We start from the raw sequence: 25,498 nt of genomic DNA on the forward strand, positions 1-25,498 counted from the left end.
ATCGCATTTTCAGTATTTTTCATTTATTTATGTATTCTTGTTTAAGCTGATTTTTTGTGTCTTTTATTTAATTTTTTTAAAAGTATTTTTTTTTACATGATTGTGTGTTTCAAACATTTTTTATATTCATGATATCTACTAGAACTTGTTTGGACATATTTCTGTAAGTTACAGGTCTACAATTTAAAAAAAAAAATTTCAAGAAAAACTGTAACGCTTTTGGAACAGAAATCTAGACCTCAGTGTAACGCTCAGGTGGTTAAAGGGTTGTTTACCTTTTTATGTGAAGTGAAAATTCTGAGTTTAGGTACGCTCAGGTTAAATGCTGGGGAAAACATATATGTAGACCCAGCCTTAACCCTCATAAACGTGCCCCAAGAAAATGTCCTGGTGTAGATAAGCCTATTGGAACACATGGGAATTTCAAACATGGGCTTTTTAACACTCTGAAGTAACAGATGTAGAGGATACCAGGAGGTTAGACATAATGCATTTTGTGTACAAGCTCATTGTTTTGGTTGTCACCCAGCCAGATATGCAATGGGTTACACCGAAATTCAGCTGCCTCTGTCATCTAATAAAGCTTTGGCTTGTTTGAAAAAAAAACTTTCTAGAAAGAGCTGGTGAATTCTGCAAGCAGCAGGCGTACATGGGAGGCTGGGAGCTGATCTCTATATATGAACAGGAGGGGATGGACCGATGAACACTTAGGGGGGAACAGACTTTCTATATCCAGTGCAACAGACAAGCTCGGTGCATTCCAGTCCTGCTGACCGAGGTGATATGGGGAAAGATTATTATTCAATTCTGGGCATCGAGAAGGGGTCTTCGGAGGAGGACATCAAAAAGGCTTATAGGAAGCAAGCTTTAAAGTGGCATCCGGATAAGAACAAGTCAGCCCATGCAGAAGAGAAGTTTAAGGAGGTCGCCGAAGCCTACGAGGTGCTAAGCGACCCCAAAAAGCGAGAGATCTACGACCAGTATGGCGAGGAAGGTATGAATTATATCAACATCTTCTAACATCCAAGCTTGTGGTACATCTGTAATTGGGGCATAGAGGGAGTTAATGTGTGTTTCGAATATAAAATCTTTGGGGCAATGATGGATATAGTTCATGGTGGGCAAGAGATTTGCTTGGCACAATTAGTTGGGGTTTAAAGGGTTAATGCTCAAGACAAAATATCGATCAGCAACCACTCCCATTACTACATAGAAAAGATAAGCGCCATGTGAGAGCTGTACCCACATTAAAAAGAAAAGTTTTGATGGCAGTTGGTATTCCAGTGTGGCCACTCATATTCTGTAAAAGAAAAGAATGATGAAATGATACTTTGTAACCGTTGCATTTCAAGTTGTAGCTTTAACAAAAGTGATTGGTAAGTGAGGTCAAGTTTGCACCTAAAGCTGCCATTCTTCTAAAGAAAAATAACTCTTGCGAAGGCAGAGACACCCACACATGAAGCTTTTTAGCTCTCCGGGATGTGCGTCAATGTGTGAGACGGGTTGGCACACTTCTGAAATGTCAGATGGCACATCAGAATGTATCAAAGCAGCTGCCGCAATCAGTCAAAGGGCGATCAGCAATGCAGCAGGGTAATACTTTGCAGCCTAGTTGTGGGATGCAGGGTAACATCTGGTCAGTGTGCCAATGGTGAATGTGACAAAGAAAAAGGGAATGTAACATGCAGGGGTCAGGAGTCATTAATGATGCAACCTATATGCATAACGTCATCAGTAGATTATGCAGGTGAGATTGCTAAAGCAAGGCAGTGACGGGTGAAGTCATTTTTAGATTACCTGTAAAGCTGGCCATGCACTAGTCCACTATGGACACCTGGGTGGACAAATCAATATCTTCCTGACATTGATCATTTACCTGCCATAAGCACCCTGCTCCATCAACTAAGGCTGGGTACACATGTCCAATGGTTCTCGGTCGATATCAGACAAGAATCTGGCGTGTGTATAGTGCCCGTCGTCTATTGTCTGAACGACCGTCCTGGCGGATCCACAGACGATGGACGACGAACGATCAAAATGGAAGTGAAGGGGGAGAGAGTGCAGCGGGGTGCCACTCTGTCAATCTCCCCCTCCCCTCTTCAAAGAGCAGGATGGTGCTGTATGTACAGCACTCCTTCATGCATCGTGCAGTCCTTAGTCGGTGGAAAGGATCGTGAAAGGTCCTTTCCAAAGACATTTATTGCACATGCATTAAGCGCAGCTCTCTCCTCGTCCACTACAACATGTTATAGTAAATCTGCAGGGTAAAATCTCTGACAACCAGTAGCCATTGAGGCTTTTCCCATTATTTACTATAACAACAGCAGTTGTATTATTGGAGATATTGTAAATGAGGGGAGCATTCTTATTGGCTGCTGATTGTTAAAGAGTGCACCCCACTGATTTAGGTTAGTTTGTTGGAGCAAACAGAGGCAAGGGAAGAAGCATGGGCAATAAATGGGTATTCCCAGTCAATCCACTAAACACATCAACCAGTGTATGGCCACCTTAAGTAACTGTATATCGAGAACAATGTACTTCGAGTTTGCTTGAATGTCTTTGTCTGTAAAGCAGGGAATGGAGCAGGGGCAACTATTTCATTGTGTTTGCATCATTGCAAACTATAAACTTTTATTTAAATATATTTCTCAATAGTTACAAAAGATGCAGACCCACATTGTGTGCACCACATGCCTTATATTACTTTGTAAAAGTTATGCGTGCAAAAAGCAGAGTTGTGGGAGGGGGCACCCTGGACACTTACATACAACTATGGGGGGTGGATACAAGACCAGTCACCCTGCACAAGCAGAGAAATCAGCTGTGACTGGTCTTAAAACATAAAGCTTCTGTACAGAGGCAAACTAGATCCAGAATAAAGAACGCTTAAAGATTTAAGTAATAATACACATGCTTCTTGTGCAGCTTTAAATCACAGCTGATTTAAACTACCAACTTGTTTTTGGATTGTGCAAGAAAGAAACTCCATTAAACTCAGGGAAATATACAAACTCCATGCACCTGGAGTCTGTAGTAGGAATCAAAGGATCCCTGTGCACCCTGTATACACATAGATAAAAAGTACAGGAATGATGTCACCACTTCTATAAAATGCATACATAAACTTCCTTTTGGCTGCCAGCCCAGGAGACTTAGATTGCAGATGATGATGTCATGAAATTCCAAGATTGTTAACTCTAATTGCATGCAATGGTGCTGTGCCAAGAGAATATTTCTGAGAAATCTCCAAAATAAGCTTGAAGAAAGCAAACAGTCACTGTCCAAGGAATGAGGATTTCTGGCTGGGGGCTGTGCTCGAATGGCATACAGTTCAGATCTGAATGGACCTGTCATTATTTTTTATACTTTTATTCATACTTATATTTTATACTTATATTTATATTATTTTTTATACTTTTGATGATGGCATTATCAAATCCCAATGTGTCTTACCTAATCGCTCTGGCTTACTAGCATGAGAGCTGAGCTCCGCATGCATTCCTGGATTCCCTTGCGTGTGCCAAGAGGTGTGCGAGATCTACGTCATCCTGTCATGGCAAATCATAATGGCCAAAGATGGTCTATAGGAGGAAGAAGAGAAGAAAGACGGCACCCTACACTGGAACACACATAGCAAAGTTGTGTGGGTTTAGTTCTGCTTTAAGTCATTAGGTGATCTGGCAATGTGGTTCATTAAATGATGCCTAGATTTTTGCTGGATGATCCCAAATATTTATTCGGAGTGATGAAAATTCAGTGTCTATTCATGCCTTGTGAGGTTCTTGAGGGTCACCTAAATGCCAACCCTGCACCATTCTGCACCTACTTACCTGCATTGCTCTAAGCCGGTCACCGGGAACAAAGCCTGAGCAGTGACTTGGAGCTTTTACAACAGTTTGGATGCTGTCTCTATTGCCAACACTTTCACATAGTTGAGAAGGCAATAAGTCACATGATCTTTCATACCTAAAAAGTAAGTTCCACTTTACATAAAAGGGTTGACAACATTAACATTAAACGGTAATTATTTTTTAATTATTTAAGTGCGGCACCTCCCCTTTCAGTCTTGACCGCCTAGGCGCAGAGCCTCCCGGGATACCTACGTCACGCATCCCTGGAGGCTCTGGATGCTCCTTCTGTGCATGCCCTAATCTTGGACATGTGCAGAATGGGTTTTTTTTCTATTAAAGGAAAAAGATGTTGATCACATGCAAGCGCAGTGAGATCTTCTTTCATTCGGTCTTTACCTGCGCAATGCGGGCTCGGGTGACGTGCCAAGAAGACTGAGGAATGAGAAGGTTGTGAAGTACAAAGATGGCGGCGCCCAGCGCTTCCCCAGCACTGGGACAAAGGGGAATTTCAGAACGACACGGAGCCGGATTACGGGAAGGACCAGCGCCATCGAGGGATCTGCGGGATTAAAGGTAAGTGTGATTTTTTTGGTCTTAGTTCCGCTTTAACAATACTGCGTATTTTCCTTTACTCTTTGTTGGTAAATGTACCTACGGTGAAAGGGTGGAAAGTTGAGTACAGTTGCCACTTTAATGCATGAAAACCTAAAAAATTCCTAAGGCTGGATTCACTCCTTTACTGTCTCCATTTAAATCAGTGGAAACATAATAGGCTCTATTTATAAATTATGGAATCAGACATTCTCCCAAACATTCCCTCCTGGAAACCTTCCAGGTCTATGTGTTGCAATGGCAGTATATTATTCAGACGAGGGAATGTTTAGGGAATGTCAGATTCCATGTTTTTGAAATAGAGCTCAAAATATAGAAATGTATGCATTAATATGTATGTTCATGTAAGCTGGATGGGGGAGGAATGGTTAGAATACCTGATGGATTTTTACTGATATACAGGGCTCTTTAGGAAAAATTTACTTTTCTGGCGTACTGATAACGCATTGCCAGGCTCAAGGTTTGGGGAGCTCTCTAAAAGCAACAGCACATTGGTATGAACGGAAATTATTGAAATGATAGAAATCTGCCCTGTTCTTGCAATGGAGCAGCTTTTGGGGACAGGTATTGTTATTATGTATTTGAGTAGATCCACTGTCAATTTTGTGCTTGCCTGATTGGTCTGATCAGTTTTTGTGATTGCTAGCTGGAAGTCCGAAAACACATCACAAACATGTACAATATTCTGCCCTTCCTATTGTGGGGTGATATTGGGTGTACTATAGGAGAGATAGGGGCTCTCCATTGCATGTGCTCTATTCCTTGTACACAGAAATTACTTTTATTCTTTATTGACCAATGCATCCAATCAAAAAAACAATAATCACCCACCTATGTTTAGCTGCTGATGTTCGGTAAACTGTGGAATGAACTTCTAGGCTAATCAGGAAATCTTTCTTTTTATATTACACTTCAGACAGCTCAGCGTTTGCTTTATGTCAGAAACCCTTACCATATTTACCTTGATTTATGGTGGTTGTGTGCGCAGGAAGCTGAAGAAAAAGCTCCACTCGCTCACTTAATGCTCATGGAATGCAGCTCTTCTCTCAGTGCCACCCACTCACTGTTTATTCTAGGAAATGCCAGGGCCATATCCACTTGCTTCATTTTGTCTTCAGCGTTTAAAGTATTGTCAGATGGAAGTACGTAGCTCACTGTCAAATAAAAAGATCCCCAACTTTCTTTGTCACCCTCTCCTGGTCACCCACTGGTGCACATACATACCTTAATTGCCACACTTCCCACTCAGATCCCATAGCCCTGGGTATTTATAGAAAACCTGCCAGCAGTTTGTTTGAGTTCCAGCCCAATACTTCAGTTAAAATCTGGTGTTTATTACCCCTAAAGCTGGATGTTTTTTTAGCAGCGGTCTGCAAGAAAATTTTGGTGGTCCATGGCTCTGGCCAGTGTGACCCCAAGTGGGGTCAGGAGAGGAACCTTGCTGAGAGGGCGCACCAACCAGAGCCCGAGACCATGTCTCCTGTACAGGTCACATGCTAGGGGTGGTGGGTGGGTGACACCTGGCTCTCCGTGCATGCGCCATGGTAGTGGTCCATGGGTCCAAAAAGGTTGGCGATCACTGTTTTATAGGGTTAGTTCTATTTTAGACTAGTAGTTAAAAACCCACAGTGTTTACAGCTCCTCGGTGCATATTGGCACATGGGAGAGGTAACAGGTGGTAACCGCTCAGCTATAGGTGGATAAAGTTGGTTTAAGCATTTGGTACTGCCTAAAAAAAGTTGTGCTAATTCAATTATAGCAAAACTGTTCATAGCTTTCTAAACCTTTGCAAATGCAATGTAAAAGCTTTCTGTACACACCACGTGTTTATAAGCTGAAGCTTCTATAATGGCTTTCATATTGTGTGAACTACTGGGCCAATTTATTACATAGCACATGTCAAAAAAGCCAAAAGAGTATCCAACAAATTACCAAAGGAATCTTTCTTACAAAAAGGAAGGATTTACCTCCCAACTGTCCCTGATTTGCAGAGACTGTCACTCTTTCAGAACCAAGTGAAGTTTTTTCCACAGATGTCCCTTTTTTTGTGTGGATAAATAAACCCCTTTAAAATGCATTTTTTTACTATTGCAAAGTGTTATTTTGCAGTAGACCTTCATCCAACCTCTAAATTATTATATTTTCTTTACTAAGAAGCTAAAGGAAACATAATTGAAGAATTGTTCATTTAGCCAGTCATTTTTTGCATATTAATGATCTGCAAAATTGGGGCACAACAGGGGTGTAATTTACTTTGGCCTAAAAAGTCTTCCTCCTTCCTATCTCCAAGAATTAGGAGTTTTGCAAACCCAATCACAAGAGCAAAGTTTGAAAATTCTAAATCCCTTCCCAGATTTATAATTTTTCAATCAGCTGAGCAGCAAAGAGAATCTTTGAAAACCTGAAACCTGTTACTTTGCCCTGCACTACAAAGGAACATGGGGAAGATATGAAAAGAATTATCATAATCCAGAGAATGTATTTATTTAAAAAGTAAATGCATTTCAAAATGAATCAATATAAGTAACTGAATCTCTGTTTATATCAGATTCTTGTAATGACCAGAAATTGGCATGAACTTTGATTGAGCAAGTACTGTAAAATACTATTATTGATGATGTAGTAAAAGTATTTATACATATTTTTTTTCTAGGGCTCAAAGGGGGACCTGGAGCACAAAATGGACATGGAGGAAACTTTCACTACACGTTCCATGGAGATCCTCATGCCACGTTTGCTGCATTTTTCGGGGGAGCAAACCCTTTTGAAATGTTTTTCGGGAGGCGGATGGGCCGGGATGACGAGGACATGGAGTTGGACGGAGATCCATTTGGCTCCTTTTCTAGCTTTGGCATGAATGGGTTTCCAAGAGAAAAGAATCAAGTTGGAAACCAGATAAGGCGTAAGCAGGACCCACCAATTATTCATGAGCTCAGGGTGTCCCTGGAGGAGATTTATCATGGGAGCACTAAAAGAATGAGAATCTCCAGAAAGAGACTGAACCCTGATGGAAGAAGTGTGAGGACTGAGGACAAGATCCTTACTATTGAGATTAAAAAGGGGTGGAAAGAAGGCACCAAAATCACATTCCCCAAGGAGGGAGATGAGATGCCAATGACCATTCCTGCCGACGTAGTCTTTGTTATTAAGGATAAACCCCATCCCCATTTTAAGAGAGATGGTTCAAACATTGTCTGCCCTTTACAGATCAACTTGCGAGAGGTAAGACTTTCTTGCTGTGTTTTGATATTTTAAATTTAATTTAGTGGGTATCATCTGAACCCCAACATAGAGCTGTACTTTACCATTTATAATGGAGAGAAAATATCCGCTCCCTAATTATTGTGCTGCACTATGCAAACTGGCCTGTGCCATCGGTAAAACTTAGACCATGGTGTGCAAGCAATGAGACTCCGTGAAATTCTTTACCCTAATTTTACACTTTTAAAAATTTGGATCAAGCAGGGTATTGTTGCAGAAAGGGATGTCCCTTACCTGCCTGATCACTCTATGGAACTGTCAAAAGCAATGGCTTCCTGGATACCCGACAATCCTGGCTTTCCCTGCATTTGCTGGGACTGAACGAACTCCTGTATGCCTGCGTTGGACTTATGACATCCTGGCAAATCAAGAGGGACGAAGATCCTATCTAGGAAGAGAAGAAGGACGAAGATGATGGTGCCCTGCGGCGGAACGGAGACAGGCAAGTATAGTGGAGTTTAGTTCCACTTTAAATGGGGCTAAAGGAGCTCCATGACTAGAGCAAAGCCAGTGATGGCAAGGTAATTTTTTAATGCAAGCTGCACTTTTTTTCATCAACTTTCCATTTCCTCTGATGTGCATTCATTCATTAGTATACTTACCCCACCCAGCCGCCAATCTTGTACAGTCATCATCTTGTGTTTTGTTACATTGCTTCCAATTATATCTTCATCACCATATTTGTACCAACTTAGGTGTCCTACTAGGCTGCAGGGATAACCCATCAGTGTTTCTTGCCATGGCAAGAACCCAGAAGTATAGGGGGACACAAGTGAACTCAATAGGTGACAAAAAAAAACAAATAAAAATGATCATTAGTTTATAATAGGTCTGCTTTACTTACAATGGATGGGGTTAGGGCTACGGGGCTGATCTCTCTTACCAACAGGCAAATGGATACAGCTGCAGTACACCCATATTTAGGACCCCTTGGTGTGCAGGGGCAACCTTTAGACATGATAATATTGGTGGATGAAGAAACCACATAGACCAGAGCATATTTTCATCACATTCAAAGCAGACAGAAAGTATTTTCAGTAAGGAATGTCCCTGTTTTCCTGAATGACATATTTATGTTTATACATCCTCTTCCTAGACTCAACATTCCATATAAATGGCATTCACTTTTATTCAAATGGATGTTTAAAACAAACCTATGTGAATGAATCATGCAAATGAAGAGTAAATCATTATTCTCAGTGTTTTGTTTTTCATTCTTGGAATGCTTGTAAGATATAATATGTCCCTGGATGTACTGTTTGATTGGTCAGCTAAGCCATTAGTTATAGATAAATGTAAAGTTCTGCACTTGGGAGCTATCAACATGCATGCTTCATACTGTCTATGAGAATACATTTGGCGGAGTCAGAAATAGAAAAGGATCTGGGGGCTCTGGTAGATCATAGACTTAATAACAGCATGCAATGCCAAGCTGCAATATCTAAAGCTAGTAAAGTATTTTCTTGTAATAAAAGAGGAATAGGCTGCAGAGATGGAGACATAATCCTGCCCATGTACAAAGCATTGGTCAGACCACATCTGGAATATGCAGTCCAGTTTAGGGCCCCAGTTCACAAAAAGGACATTGTGGAATTGGAGAGAGTGCAGAGAATGGGAACTAAACTGATAAAAGGAATGGAGGAGCTCAGCTATGAGGAGAGATTAGCTGAACTGAATCTATTCCCCCTTGAGAAGAGACGTATAAGGGGGGATATGATCACCCTGTATAAATATATAAATGGTCCATATAGAGAACTCTCTTCGCAATTATTCACTTTGAGATCATTACAAAGAACAAGAGGGCATTCTTTGCGTCTGGAGGAAAGGAAGTTTAAGCTCCAGATAAGGAGCAAAACAAAGTAACAGTAACAAAGGGATTCTTCACTGTAAGGTCTGTGAAAATGTGGAATCAACTCCCTCAGGAAGTAGTTTCAGCAACTACTATAAACTGCTTTAAGAAAAAGCTGGATGATTTCTAGAAGCACAGAATATAACTGGGGATTAGGGATTTAAAGTAAAGATAACCGTGACTGTTGATCCAGGGAACATCTGATTGCCTCATGGAATCAGGAAGGAATTTTTTTCCCCCTGTTGAAGCTAATTGTACCAGGGTTTTTTTGCCTTCCTCTGGACCAACTATGTCCATATGGTTTTATATCTGGGATATGTTTATTTCCCTAGTGGTTGAACTTGATGGACTTATGTCTTTTTTCAATCTAACCTACTATGTAACTATGTCCCTACTGTAACATGTTTGATCAATCAACAACCACCACAGTAAAATCTCACTTTTACACCTCTGCCATTTTAAAAGCGGAGATCAGGCCAGCAAATAAATGTTAATCTGTTATCTGATCCCCACTGCTTTATAAATATGCACCTATGGGTATACAAAAGAGGTGCCCACACTTTTTTGGCTTCCGAGCTGTTTTTAAAATGACCAAGTCAAAATGATCTACCAACAATAAAAACGTGGAATTAATAACTCCTGTGCACAGTAGAGTTTATTTTGAAAGGCAGGGCTCCGTGATCTACTCACGTTGCCTTCGTGATCTACCGGTGAATCGCGATCCACAAGTTGGGCACCCCTGGTATACAGGATTTCTAAAGCAGTTAACCAAAGCTTTAAAAACATTCACTGCAGGTGTATCTACCTGGTGCACACCTGGTGTTTCTAATGCCAGTGATTGAATCAAGGAGGGTTAATTGCCACACCTTGAATTGATCTAGTTACCGTTAATGCATTGCAAACAAAGTTATTGCAGTCAGAGCATTGCTTGTATAGAGTTTAAAATGGTAATGAACCCAAGGAATGCGATTGTTTATTTTTGGTTTGTTCAGTACAGTCCTGTGGTTTGTGAATGTTCCCAGTTTATTGCCTGGTGACCAACTGTCAGCGTATTCTACCACAGTGCATATTTACTACAGCCTATTCATTGTGTGTCTGGGTTAGTTATTTTCTTTTGTTCATTTTTATTTATTAAGGCAGTGTATATGCATTTACAAAAGTGTTACCCATACATTGTACAACAAATACAGAGCAGGAGTTCAACAATTATAGAGATCAAAAGCCAATAAACAAGCGTGGATAGTCATACCAGGTATCACAGCAACATTTATTATTAATAAACAGGATTTATATAGCGCCAACATATTACACTGCGCTGTACATTAAATAGGGGTTGTAAATTACAGACGGATACAGATAGTGAGGAGAGGACCCTGCCCCGAAGAGCCTAAAATCTAGGAGATATATACCTTGTTATGGGTTTGTCTCCACACCTCATGCCATCCAAACATCTCAACACGTGCTGCATGTCCACTTGCATGTTTTAAGGCACAGCAAGATGTGTTTTACGGCATATTACCTTGCAAATATCCATGACCAGTCCTTTGCCCCTTCCCCTTTAAAACTTTTCTCGCACTTAAAACCTTATCCCCCACCTAAAACTTTTCCCGCACTTAAAACTCTTCCCCCCAAACTCTCACTCCCCCCCCATTACTTACCAGCCAACCCCCTCCGCCCTCCTTAAAAACACACGGACACCTGCTTGGGATAAAAATGGCAGGCAAGCAGTGATTTATTTAACAAAGGTAAACATCTTTAATAAACCATAAATAAAAATATTATACCTTTATTTAAATAACATATATTAACATGAACAAACATATAAATGAACAAACATTATCAAAATATTACCATACCACTAACATTTTCAGATTTGCTAACATATAAAACTTTCCTTAATACTTATAAATATCTGTAAACCAAACCCCTTATTTAAACACTGTGCCGTATTGCACTATTTACAAAATATCTTCCAGTTTTCACCACAAGGCTGCAGGTCTAGGAAAGGTAAAGTTCGCTCCACCAAATGTAATTCACCATTTTGTACCACATTGGCCCTTAGCCGCCCAGTGCCGCCTCAGGGGCCCCACCATGACACCATTAATGGGCACTGTACCACTGGGTTGCCCTTCCAAAATTGACCAATAGGACTCTTACCCTCCTAGCCCCAACCACCATACGTTTAAATAAAGGGAGAGCAGGTAGGAAATTGTTCTTCTTGCAAAAAACTGTCCCACACTTCTGATGGACCCACTACTTAACCCCTCCACTCTCCTCCCTCTTCATTTCCGACCCAGCCCCGAAGTACTCCCTCCCACCTTTCTCTCTTCCACTTCCACTTAACCCTTATCACTCGTGCTGGGGGCTGCCTTCGCACTCCTGTCATGACGGCCCTACGCCTAGTCCCCTGCTGCGGACCCCCCTTTATGGGTTTAGATCTATACGAAATAATGTAGGTAGTGTTTGGTGAAAGTGGTGCCAAAGATGTCTGTGCACAAAAGAGCAATGGCAAAGCAATTTTGCTTCTTTTTAGCATCAGAATCTTTATCCTAATGTTCCTATCATACAAAAAGTGGGGATTTTTTTCCCCTGCAGAAAACACATGATATGTGCAGGGCTGTCCCAGCATCTTTATGAAAGGCTGTTTGCTGGTGTGTTGGGCAGGTGTGACAATACCCTGAAACGTTTTTGCCTATAGACATGGATGTACTGGGGGTTGATTTTCTGCTGTATTCAATTGTATCCTTTATTCAAAAGCAAAAACTCATTTTGGCTCTAAAGCTACGTACACACTTCCAATGGTTCTCGCCTGATAATTGGCTCAGGGCTGATATCGGACGAGAATCTGAAGTGTGTACGTCGTTCATCGCCCAAACGACCGCCCTGGCGGATCCACGGACGATGAACGACGAACGATCCTAATGCAAGAGAAGGGGGAGAGTGCGCATCAGGGTGCCGCTCCTTAGCTCTCCCCCTTCCCTCTGCATAGAGCAGAAGGGTGCTGCATGTACAGCGCTGGTTCATGCATCTTGCAATAATAGTCGTTGGAAAGGATCGTGAAGGAGACAAGAAACATGCCATTGTAGTCTGAAACCAGTACATTATAAATGAAAATGCTTCATTGTCATCGCCAAATGGTTCAGAGGCTCTGAATGTTTTTAATTAGGTTTTCTGAATTGCCAGCCCAGAATATTGCCCTGTGCTTTTTTTTATCGGGAGGGGAAATAAAAAAAAAAAAAAAAGAGTAAAAAAATGTCCCATTCTCTACATTAATAAGGGTAAAAGGTTATGAACATGCAATATACCTCTATGGGTTGTGCCTCTGTAGCAGAGAATTGAAATGCACAAATCCTCAAATAGGGTGGCACCATTTTGGATTTTGTGAAAAAAGGTGACTGATTTAAAGGAAGTGTAGATATTTCTGTATCCTGTCTTTATAGAAGCCTACTTACATATATGTTGTGTGGCTACTTATATCTACATTTAATTGGGTGAGTATGCTTCTTTTGTATATGAAAAACAGAAGCAGTGGCTAGAATATCTTCCAAGTGTCCAAATTATGATCATCAAATGAAGAATCCTTTTTTTGCAATTGACCGCCCCCCAAGAAAGCTAAGACAGGCAATGTCTGCTGTGGGTGAGAAGTTCCTATAGGTATAATGACAAATCACAATTCAATAATAAATGACTTGTTAGTAATGCTTGTGGATCTCATTATGTGATTTTAAATTCAATCTATGCTTTTCCCGTTGAAAGGCATCACAACAGGTTCATTTAACCAGCTCTGCCCCTACTTGCACATATTCTGTTTCCTTTTCACTCCTGAACCCCTGTTTTTCTGCAAGGAGTGAAGAGAAATACTAAGTACTTTAACCTCCTGGGCAATAACCCTGAGTGTGGCTCGGGGTAAAAAAAAAAAAAAAAAGCTGAAAGCGGTAACCCCGACTCACACTCATTGTAAAAAAATAATAAATAAATAATAAAGACTTTATTTGTCAACGTTTATTTTAAAATGTATTTTATTTATTATTTTGTGTTTCAAACATGATTTTGTGTTTCGAACTTTAATATACGCACACTAATATATTATAATATAAATTGTCATGAAAGACAATGTCCTGCTTTTAGACATATAACCGCCCAGGAGGCTAAGGTATCGTGGGCAATTGACCTATTCTCTTCCTTCACTTGAAAGTGCTGTTGTTTGCTTATTGGCATCCAGCTTAAGCTAGGTACACACGTCAAATTTTTCTCGCCCGATAATCGGCTCTGGGTGAGAATCTGGCGTGTGTACAGCCTGTGTCGTTCATCATTGTTCACGATATACAACGAGCGATCCTAATGCAAGGGAAGGGGGGGCGCACAGCAGGGGGGGCGCACAGCAGGGTGCTGCTCCGTCATTCTCCCCCTCCCCTCTGCATGGAGCAGAATGGCGCTGTATGTACAGCACTCGTCCATGCATTGGGCAGTCGTTAGTCCTAGGAAAGGATTGTGAAAAATCCTTTCTAACGACAAATATTGCATGTGTGTATGCAGCCAAAGATCTGAACCGGAGTAAAGATAGCTGCACCCAAGACAGATTAAGGTGAGGAAAGTGTACGTTAATGCATTATGCGGCTCTTATCGTTGGAAAGGATTGTGAAAGATCCTTTCCAACAACAAGAATTGCACGTGTGTACGCAGCTTTAGACACCCAGCAATGTCACATGGTAATGGTATCAGAATCCTAACCCCCCTGTGGTTGTAAATTTGAGTTTGCACAGAGCTTTTTTATGTTATTTATTTGTTCTCCGGGTCTGAATAATTACTGAAAATAAAAACACTGGAAGGTATTTACGCTGGAAAAGTCTTATATTGTCCATTTCAAACCTAATATCAAAATGATATATTTTGAAATTTCAGGTTACTTTTAATATCCCTTTCCTAACTGTACAAACTCATTTTCTTAACTCTGTTCAGCTGCCAGAAGTAAAGAAAGACAGCCCTGTGCAAGCTCTGAATCATTCAATACAACTGTTCTCAGCCGGAGGTTTCTAGGGATTCCTTGAGCTGTGCCTGATGGAACTCCCAACTAATAGCAGAGCTTGCAGCATGACACCAATAACAACGGGGATTGCATTTTTTGTTGAGTTAGATCTTACTTATTTTTTTACTAAGTTTTGGCTGGTAGATTCAGAAAAGACCCCAGATTTTTGCTATCACATTGTTCGCCTATTGACTGGGAATGGTAAAACTGGCACAGAAATAAGAACATGAATCAGGGTTGTTTAGACACTTACGGCAAGAAACAGCAAAGCCGGAGATCTGAAAGAAAGGAAATACGTGTGTAAGTGGAAAAATAGATTTTGCTTATTCGCTACGTAGAGCAACGCAAAACCTCAGTAGTCAGGACAGGCAGCAATCAGTAGTAGCCGAGGTTGGTACACGAGGAATCAGAAGCAAGAGAAATCAACAAACGGGAACCTGGAAGCAGAGCCAAAGGAACTCCTTATTCAGGCAACTTCCTGTTGCCAGGTCACTTCCTTAAGAAGGGAATGTCAGGTGATGGGTGTGGATCAAGTGAGCCGCAGACACCAATCCCACCAGCAGAGGGAGTGCTGTTGCTGAGATAGTCTCAGGTGTTATTCAGGTGTTTGCCAGCAGAGGGAGTGCGAAATACCCTGGTTCCCTGAGGCATGGGAGCAGCTGACAGATAATCACCTGACTTGGAGCAGGAAGTATGCAGAGTGTTGGATTCAGAAGCAGAGATGGTGCTGGCAGCAGGGGCCTATAAGGAGGGTGAGCAAGAAGGAGGCACAGATGACCTGGACCTGCGAGATCTGTGACAGGTTCCTTTGGGGTAAGAAGGTTGAGAAAGGCTGGCCAATTCAGGGCTTACACAGATGATGGGGGAAATTTCAATAGGAAAAAATACCTGGGTATGGCTCCAAGATATGCCTGGTTTTCATGCACGAGGTTTGTATAGAAGGTACACATTTGGTCACAGGTGAATGTAAAACCATATTCAGACCTGCAATGGGAGCTAGAGATCTCGAGCGGTACATTGCCAGCTGCTTGGCTGTTCACAGCACTGGTACTTAAAGCGGAAGTAAATCCAAAACTAATCCAAAACAAAAATATCACACCTTCAATCCCACAAATCAGTCTATCCATTGGTAGGTTTCTTCTCATCGTCCTGGTATCCGTCTTTGGCCCAGTGCAGAGGGAGCGCCAGGCGCCGCCATCTTCTCCTCTCTTCTTTTCTGTTCTTCTTCCTGCTTTATCAGATCTCGCACTGCGCAGACGTGAGATCAGGTGACAAAGATTGGGAAAAAAATTGCCGATCTCACTGGGCATGTGTGAGCTTGGCAATTTTTTCCCTATTGATAAAAAGATGCTCGAGCATGCGCAGAAGGAGCAGCGAGGAGCCTTCCAGGATGCGTTACGTAGGTATGCTGGGAGGCTTTGTGCTCCCATTCATTCTTGATTGCCTACGTGAGAATTAGGGGGGGTGGTGCTGAACCCTTTTTTATAAAAAAAAGTATGTTGCACTTAAAAAAACCACAAACAAACAAAATTTTCACTTTAAAGAAAAGGGTTGTCTACCCTTTTATCTAAAGTGAAAATTCTGAGTTTAGGTATGCTTTATCCTTCCTGGCAGTATGAATATTAAGTATTTTTAAATGTAAAAGCGATGTATTTAAAAATACTTAGCATTTTAAATTATCCGCCTGGTCCTGCCTCCCAGCCGCACGATCCCAGCCCCCAGCTACACGCTCACACGCAGATGCCCGACCGCCATTGCTTTGATGACTATTGCATTATTGGAGCTCTGTAAACAATAGGTTTCTTTTAACCATCTATGCCTCTTGTAACCCAGACATGCTCATCTCAGGCAAAAATCTGACATGTGTACAATGGCTGCCTGATGTCGTTCATCGATCCACCATGACCGATCGGGAACAACCGATGTGCTTGTGGAGAGCACAACAGGGTGCCACTGGTTCCCCCTCTTCCTCTTTCCCCTGTGTGCACAGCGATTGTTCATTCATCTGTCAAGGAATTGTGAAAGATTGTTTCCAGCAACAAAAATCCTATGTGTGTATTTAAGCCTTACACTGCTAAAAAGTAATCATTGAAATGATGTGGAAATGAGACAAGTTATCTATCTGCTGTCCGGAATAAAGACTACATCCTATTAAAATGCCACATTTTATATTTGCAAACATTTTTGATTCCTATATATTTTTTTCCTAGTACACAAATACATTCAAATGTTTAAATGTATGTTACTCCTGGTGTAATTCTATAATATTCTCCATACATACAATATATTATGTGATATGTAATATGTTATATGTAATATATAATATGTTATATGTAATCTATTTCAGGCTCTCTGTGGATGCTCAATCACTGTACCCACACTAGATGGTCGGAATATCCCCATGACAATAAACGAAGTTATTAAACCCGGGATGAGGAGGAGGATTATCGGCTATGGACTCCCTTTTCCAAAAAACCCTGAACAACGCGGAGATCTACTGGTTGAGTTTGAAGTTATATTTCCTGACACCATTCCACAGGCATCGAAGGAGATTCTAAAAAGACATCTGCCAATTTCCTAGAATACCCTCTGCAGTTATTGGGTAGATGACCTTGGCACTGTATTATCGCATAAGAAGACCTACAAATAAACTACAGCTGTGCACCCGGTATTATGTTATCCGAGGGTGTACGTGCACTATTACAGTATTAGGAAGGGCAGCGTGTGCGCGGTTTGACATTTCCTAAAAGGACTTGTTGTGCTTGTGTCTGTTTTGGCGCCACAGGCTTGCTAGTGATGAGTGTGTACTATATGAGCATTTTTGTTACTCTAGAGCTGATTTTGTATTAGAAAGCTTGTGAATATATATATTTGCTGATGACACTAAACCCAAAGACTTGTGATGGTGCACGAAGCACTGCACTTTAAATGCAACTCCAAGCAGTAACTCAAATTAGTTTAAAAACCCTGATAACGAACTTCTCTTATTTGCTTGTGCTCTGTTAGACATTAGAAATCATTTTGTTATATCTGTTTTATAAGTGCAAAAAAATCTAGTGAGCTCCGATCTCTGCTCCCTGTGTGTGCAGCACTTGCGTCTGAAGCAGTGTAGTCAGTCCTGGCCACTTCTCTTCTCTGGACTGCATAACAACCCCCTAATGTGGGTAGGAAGGAAAGAGAAGTGTTCTTTAAAATGGACCTTCCATGGTAAATAGAATCATTGTTTTTGATTGCCAGCCTCTGCCCCCTCCAGCAAAAATGGTTTGGGGCAAAAAAGAAAAAAAAAGGGTCTGGGTGGCCCAAGTGAAACCATTGTGCCACCCAGTAGAAATGAGATTTGGAAATCACCCAAGAATGCACTTTCGATTAGATCATCCTTGTTGAATTTTAAACCCTTGGCTCTGCCAGAAGATGCGTTGATGTATGTAAGCACGAGGTAAGCATTTTTCTTTTTAGGGCAAACTAGTTGTGTATAAATGACTTTTTAAAGTCTTTTGTGTTGGATGGCAGGTGGTTGGCAAAAAAGTGGGCCTTCTGCATCCAAAGGAAAATTTGCATTCTTCAAATCCTAGGGAGACAATGCTGTGTCTTTAATCATACAGTACAAAAGGGGAATGTTTTCAGCCTAGTGTGGTATTGGTGGGGTCACCAGACAAAAGAACCCAAGCAAATTAAGCCACCACATCTAAAGATTGGCGAGTTGCAATATAATAATATATACAGTACAATATAGGTATATACACTTAGATTTATATATATTTTTTTGTTCTTGGGTTTAGATGAAATTTATTTTGTTTTGTATAGTGTAAGGGATGGTTAGAACTTTGGCAATGTGTGCTACCTGTGTCCCCTTTAATGAGATTTTGCTGCCCAGTTTTAATCTTTTTGTGTCCCCATACAAAGACTTTCCTTTTTTTTGTTCTCCCTGATATCTGTCACCTTGATAGGAGGGATTTACCCCCATTTTATGTCAATGTCCTTCATTTAATGCCCATCAGGTAGACTAGAAATGGTAATAAATTCGGTCCTTAACAGCTAGGCTTTTCACAATTTCCAAAATAAAAAAATAATTACAATATTGTAACACATTGCATTAATCTGAGATGCATGGTAACACGTGAACAAATGCATGGTGGGCTGTAGTGCCATTCAATATGAGTGGCACTCTAAAGGGTCTAATGGCAACCATGGATCTGTGCCACGGCACAACATCTGTGCCTTGTGTTGCATTGCCTTTTTAAATGAATAAGCTAAGTTAGGGCAATGCATATCAACACATGACACAATGCAAGGTAAAGCATGTGCACTGCTGCAGCTGCACATGTGTTATCCCAGCCTTAATAACAGCTTGAAATGTCAGAGTGACCTGAAGTAGCAACATTTTAGAAGGTCTGCTTAGCAAATTGTTCCTTTTTTTCATCATTTTTTCCACACCTTAGAGAACCTTACCTTCCACACCCCATAGAGAAAATGACTATTTAATATTACCATTTCTCCCTAACTGCATGACCACGAAGATGTTGTGCATTCATGGAGAACAAAATAATTTAAGCAATAAGGCTTTTATTAACATTTGACACTCCAGCACACTTAAAGCATTCATTTAAATCTTCTTGTTTATGTTCTCAAATAACAGTTCTGATATAGCGCTCTCTGATCATTGCTGTAGGAAGCAGCAGAGTCATTTATATTCAAAGCCTCATTATTTGTTGCTACGTTACAAAATAGAAGGATATGTTTGAAATGAACCTGTTCTTTGGCTGTGCCCATTCTTTGCCAGAGCCAGAAGCAGCGAGTATTTTACTCTTTCCTTGCCAGGTGAATATAGCAGGAGCAAAGTATTAGAAAAGTTAGCTTAGGAATTGGTGGGGGGCAATAAAGGATAATTGCATTTTCCTTCAATGTGCATTTATCATTTCCCTTCTTACAATATACTAACCCACCCTCTACTATACTTAACAAAAAACGCAAAGGGCTAGCGTTTGCCTATATTTCCCTTCTGCCTTTCAATTTCTTCTTTACACACCTATGCAATACAGCCCCATTGACATCTACCTGGTCAGGAAACAGCCTATGGAAGTCAATTGGGCTGTACCACACAGGTGTGGCAGAATGTAAAGAAATGTCTGAACACATACTTTTGGATTTCGGCAAGTATGGTGTGGAGAGTAGACATGTAGGAGAATAACAGGGGCTGTGCAGCACTGGAGCAAAAGTAGGTAACACAAATCAATGGAGAGCTAAATATATTGGTTCTTCTCTTGCAGGGTCATAGAGGACTAACCAGGTAGAACATGTGTTGGGTCACCATTACTGCCTGGGTGTTGCCGTTGTATTGGCAGCCCCCTGTCCAAATCCCAGTAATAGGAAGTAAGGTAAAATCTTCCCAGGTAGTCAGCACTATTTGATGGAATCATTAACTCTTTCCAAATTTATTCCAAACTTTTAAATGATTTTGGCCTGAATTGAAGGGTTTAAGATTTAAAGGGTCAGATGAGATTTACTTTTTTTGGACTTTGGCTGTTTGTTTTTTGGCACTTGACTGGTCCAGCCTCTAGAACAGTGTCTCTCAACCAGGGTTCTGTGGAATCTTAGGTTCCTTCGGAAGTTGCTGAGGGTTCAATGATCAATGAGCAATTTGTGACTCCCTAGTCAGTTACCACTCACTTTTTGGGTAAGAGTTTCATTCTTCCCAATGACCAGCAATGTAAGAGGAATTCTTCCTACAGACCACCACACTAATATACTGTGAGCTGTGAATATTTTAATTATAGGAGGGGTTCACTGAAGACCTGAACGTTATTTCAAGGGTTCCCCCATGTTAGAAAGGTTAAGAAATGGTTTGTGGTTCATCTGTTAAAGATAATGTAGTCTATTTGATTATTAATATTATTTATTACAACACAATATTTTCTCATTTACCAGTGGCACAAATTGGTTTGTCTGGCCTGTAAATTTTTCTGCCAATAAATGGCATTCCTTAGATTCCAGATTGCTCAGCGCCACCTACAGAATATTAAATGGTACTACAGCCACCAACTAAAAGTCAAATAAAGTAGCTAAGTGCTGCTTTGTTTCAAACCCCCACTTATTATGCAAATGAAAATAATCAATTTCCAATAATTTAGTATCAAAATGTAATGTTTCAGTGTAGATCGGTAGACTATATCTTACTGGTGAACCAAAGCTTGAAAAGTGCCCTTTGGTAAGAGTTTACAGGCAAGAAGTATGTATTATGTTATGTTAATAAATTAGTTATGTATTAAATTAGGATTATTAACTTCGATCCAAATTTGGTTTGGATAGTGATAGGACTTTTGGCTTTTGGTGGCAGAGTCACTTGGGGGTGGTATGTAGATGATATGGGCTTTTGGGGTATTTGTTGCTGTTTGTGTTTCAGTTTTGGGAGATTCCCTCTCATTTCCTAATATGTCAGTGGAATAGGAAGTAAGGAACATGCATAGCAATATTAATCGCAATTGAGTAGAGAAGGCTAAACAAGCGTTAATTACTGTCTATGTTGTCCCTGAGATTTCCTTAATTCCTTTGTCCCAGAAAAGATGAGATATCCCCCCAACAGGGACACAGGTAGCAATACAACAAAATCAGATGTTCTAACCCTTCTCTTCTATACCCCAACATAAAAATGGCTACAGTATTACTTTAATATATTAACTAATGTATTTAGCTAGCTTTATATGGGATTTTGTGCTTTTCTTTTTTAGCCTGTCGATCTCAGAACTGGTGCCTAAAACTTGGGTTTAATTTAGGGCAAATCAAAAGATAAACTTATAGGCAACTATAGGCAGGGGTGTAGTGGGGCGGGCACATGTGTGCACGCTGTGCCCTCACTTTAATATAGTAAAGCGTTTACATAACAAGGATGCACGCTCGCCATGAGTAGCCTTCACTATTACCCCTCTTATTTTTTTACGACTAGACTCCTGACTATAGGACTTTAGTGGGCAGGACAGTCAGGTTCAGAAAACAAGGAACAGAGTTAAAAAATCACTGGGTTAAAATGTTCTGCAAAACAGTCTCTATACTCACCAGTTTCACTGATTCTCAATGTTTTCTGGAACCCTGGTCATCATAAGAATCAACATTTTTTACACTTCCAGGATTGTGGAATGTCTGCTGCTCTCTTTGGTTTCTCCCACTCACCCTTATGTCCTTATTGCATCTTGTAGTAACCAGGGCCAGTTTGCACTTTTTTCCCCCTAGGCCAGAAAGCTTGTGCCTAAAAGGAGAATATGTAATGGTGGTGATGATGATAGTCAAAGATCATTGGTGAGAGCCATGATGGTTGTGGACAGAGCAGCAAAGCAGTTTTTATAATATATTAATAATGGTACAGCCACAGTAGCAGTACAAATGCCACCCATTGAGGCCATGGCACCCTAGGACATTGCCTAGTTGGCCTTGTGGGAAATCCAGCCCTGGTAGTAACATAGGGGCTGATGGAAGGGACCATAGTATGTGGCCTGGCCTGGCTCAGCCAAAGTGTGTCAGATTGGGGAGGTGTAGATTGAAGGAATGGACAAGTATTAAACCTTTTTCCAGTGCCAGAGTCCCTTTAAACCCTATCAGCAGACAGGCCCTAGTCACTTTAAATGCAAAATGTTTGTCTTTGACCGGCGCATGTTTTTTTTTATCCTTACAAACTGATCTACCACTTGAGCAATATGTATTAGTGGCAATGTGCCCATCTCTGAGCACATACAATTGCTCTGCTTTTCTTCAGCGAGGTTTTGAGGAAAGACAAGTTGTCCTTGCTTTGGTTATATCCCCAGAAAGCCTCGGAGCCAGCTGATCTTTGGAGCTTTACCAGCTCAAGGTTTGTACCTTTTAAGGACACAGTTTATACGATCCCCAGCAGCACCATCCATGTGCGCAAACAGCTCGATCTGTTTGTTATTCTCCAAGGAAGACTTTCTCTAGGTTTTGTTTTACTGAATCCCCAAATCCTTGATGTTAGTTAGGTAACAAAAGCATGCAGACCCCAGAGATATGCTTCGGAATGCTTTATATTCTGCATTATATTCTGCTTTGTATTCTGCAGTATTTTCTGATTTAGGTCAACGGTTTTGCAGCAGAATTCTAGTTTTTATTGAATACTTTCACTTCTTTCAAAATAAATGTCAAAATGGCTTTTTTTTGCAGTGATCCTTTGTAGCACCGGAGTCTTGGGTTCTGCAATGTCTGCCAGTATTTCTGTTTTTTTAAGCTTACTTTCTTCCAAACCTTACTTACACAGAGAAAATAATATTGTGTACTGTAATTTATTAGGTAAAAAAAACTATATAATTGGGCAAAATTTCTTATTATTTATTTTCAAAATGGTGCTTTTTAGGACCCATTTACACCTCTCCACACATTCTTTGTGTTGCCTTAAGTCATGCCAGTCTGTTTTGTATTCACATCGGGGTGTTGTGATGCTTTGTGTTACCATGTGTTGCTTTACCACACATTAAAACACGGGTTTTAATGCACTTAATGCACTTTAAAGCATTTGGAGAAGTGTGAAATGGGCCAACTAAAACTGAAGAGATAATTAGGTTTATTTACCGTGCATTTTATCACAAACAAAATACATATACAACTCAAAAATATTGTCTAAGAATAAGTGGCCTTTGAATTAATGTTCACTTTTGTGACTAAGGTAAAGAGACAAAGCTGTAAGCTCCTGTAGGGTGGAGAATGATGTGATTGTTTTTTTGTACTGTTATCAGAAAACATGCAGATATATATTGGGCTCGGGTTCCCAGCTGATTTACAGGAACTGTATGCCATGTTGTAACCCATCAGTTAAAGTTCAGCATTGCACTATCCCATAAACAAGTCTAGCACCTTTAGTCTTTAAATAATATACATTTATAAATAAAACTGAATCTTGGAAAAAATGCAAAGTTACCTGTGCATAGAGCTGTCTATGTCAGTGTTTGCTGATCTTTTTAACTTGGGGGAACTCTTGAAATAACTTTCAGGTCTTCATTGAACCCCTACTAATATTACTATATCCACAACTTATAGTACATTAGTGTGGTGGTCATTGGGGCCTCTTACATTGCTGGCAATTGGGAAGAATGTTATCCTTACCTATAGCTAAAAAGTTCAACTGACCTGGGAATCACAAATTACTCATTGCTCATGGAACCCCTCGATTCCTCTGGAGGAACCCTAGGGCTTCACAGGACCCTGTTTAAGAAACACTGGTCTAGGGCAGGGGTCTGCAACCTGCGGCTCTGGAGCCGCATGCGGCTCTTCAGCCTCCTTGTTGTGGCTCCCTTCGGCTGCCGCGGGGAGATCTCTGATGGGGGATCCCCTTCCTCCCAAGACACTGCGGAAGAGGGGGATTCCCTATCCGGTGTTCTAATGAAAAAAATCTACCAGTGAAATAAAACCACCACGGGGCGTGTACAAATGGGTGTGTACAATGACATCCCCCTCCTTTGAACCCTAATTCTTCTGGAATGGGGAGATGTACAAAACCAAAAATGTAGGTGCAAGTGGGGGACACCTGTGACTAACACCCCCTAAAATGTAATTGTTAGGCTATCATCAGAACATAAAGAACTCTGCCCATCAAAAAAATCTACCGTTACACATTGCTGGAGGCACCTGAACCCCAATTTCTCTGGAACAGGAAGGGGGTACAGGTGAACAGAATTAGAGGTGCAAGTGGGGGACACCTGTGGCTAACACCTCCTAAAAACTCCACCCATCAAAAAAACCCTACCCTGTTACACATTGTTGGAGGCTTCTAGCACCTAAACCCCAATTTATCTGGAAACGGGGGTACAGGTGAAAAAAATTTGAGGTGCAAGTACGGGACACCTGTGGCTAACACCTCCTAAAAATTCATAAAAACTCTGCCTGTCAAAAAAATCTACCCTGTTACACATTGCTGGAAGCATCTAGCATCTGAACCCCAATTTCTCTGGAACGGGGGGGAGGCGGTACAGGTGACCAAAATAGAGGTGCAAGTGGGGGACACTTATGGCTAACACCACCTACAATTGAATCGCTAAGGCATCGTCAGAAAATAAAGAACTCTGCCCATCAAAATAATCTACCCTGTTACACATTGCTGGAGGCTTCTAGCACCTGAACCCCAATTACTCAAGATTGTGGAGTACAGGTGAACAAAATTAAAGCTGCAAATGAGGGACACCTGTGGCTAACACCCCTTAAAATTTCATCGCTAAGGCATCGTCAGAACATAAAGAACTCTGCCCATCAAAAAAATCTACCCTGTTACGTTAGAAGCCTCCAGCTAATGTAACAGGATGATACGTTAGAAGCTGGAGGCTTCTAGGGGCATAGTTCAGTGTTTAATTTATTTCAAAGTAGGCCTACACATGCACACTTGTTGTAACAAGTAAAATTAAAAAAATATTAAAACTTTTAAAAGTTTATAAACTGTGTTATGTTTTGCTGCTCCAGACTATTTTTCTTTAGTGGAAGAGGAGGCAAAATGGCTCTTTTGATAGTAAAGGTTGCTGACCCCTGGTCTAGGGGAATGTTAAAAAGTAGTTTTGCCACTTTTTGCACTCTGCTGGCTGCAAACACTCTGATGTTATCATCTATAATGCAGGACCAGCAGACTTGCACTGTAAGTGTATATGGCAAGGGCCAATCTACTATCCAGAGCATTACAGAGGGCAATGGCTGCCAAGGGAGCAAGGATAAAAAAAAAAGTAAAATGTGTTTTATAATGTTGCAGTAGACAAAAAAAGAGCCGTAAACCCTTTTAAGGTAAAGGTACCCCTGCTACACAGGAAACATTGGATTTTGATTTTAAAGTTTACTTCCAGTTTTGTTAAAATTTGGTATTTTTATATATTTGCCAAAAATGTTCAATGATTTATTGTTAATAAAAGCTATGTTTCCATTTCA

At 40.8% G+C, this 25,498-nt stretch overlaps 1 protein-coding gene across 2 annotated transcripts; it reads left to right on the forward strand.

The window, feature by feature from the left end:
- Positions 1 to 650: 650 nt before the first annotated feature.
- Positions 651 to 25,498, forward strand: DNAJB4 (DnaJ heat shock protein family (Hsp40) member B4). Of its 2 annotated transcripts, XR_011921896.1 has the most exons (4): positions 651 to 994; positions 7,117 to 7,685; positions 16,947 to 24,274; positions 24,420 to 25,498. XR_011921896.1 is itself a non-coding variant. In XM_072419524.1 (3 exons), exons 1-3 carry the CDS (start codon positions 784 to 786, stop codon positions 17,178 to 17,180), a joined length of 1,014 nt encoding a protein of 337 aa, XP_072275625.1. In that variant the 5' UTR covers positions 651 to 783; the 3' UTR covers positions 17,181 to 25,498. The 2 variants fall into 2 exon arrangements, 1 of the variants encoding a protein (XP_072275625.1); XM_072419524.1 differs by having other exon boundaries at positions 16,947 to 25,498.

The sequence above is a fragment of the Pyxicephalus adspersus genome, chromosome 8, assembly GCF_032062135.1.
Source record: "Pyxicephalus adspersus chromosome 8, UCB_Pads_2.0, whole genome shotgun sequence".
NCBI lineage: Eukaryota > Metazoa > Chordata > Amphibia > Anura > Pyxicephalidae > Pyxicephalus > Pyxicephalus adspersus.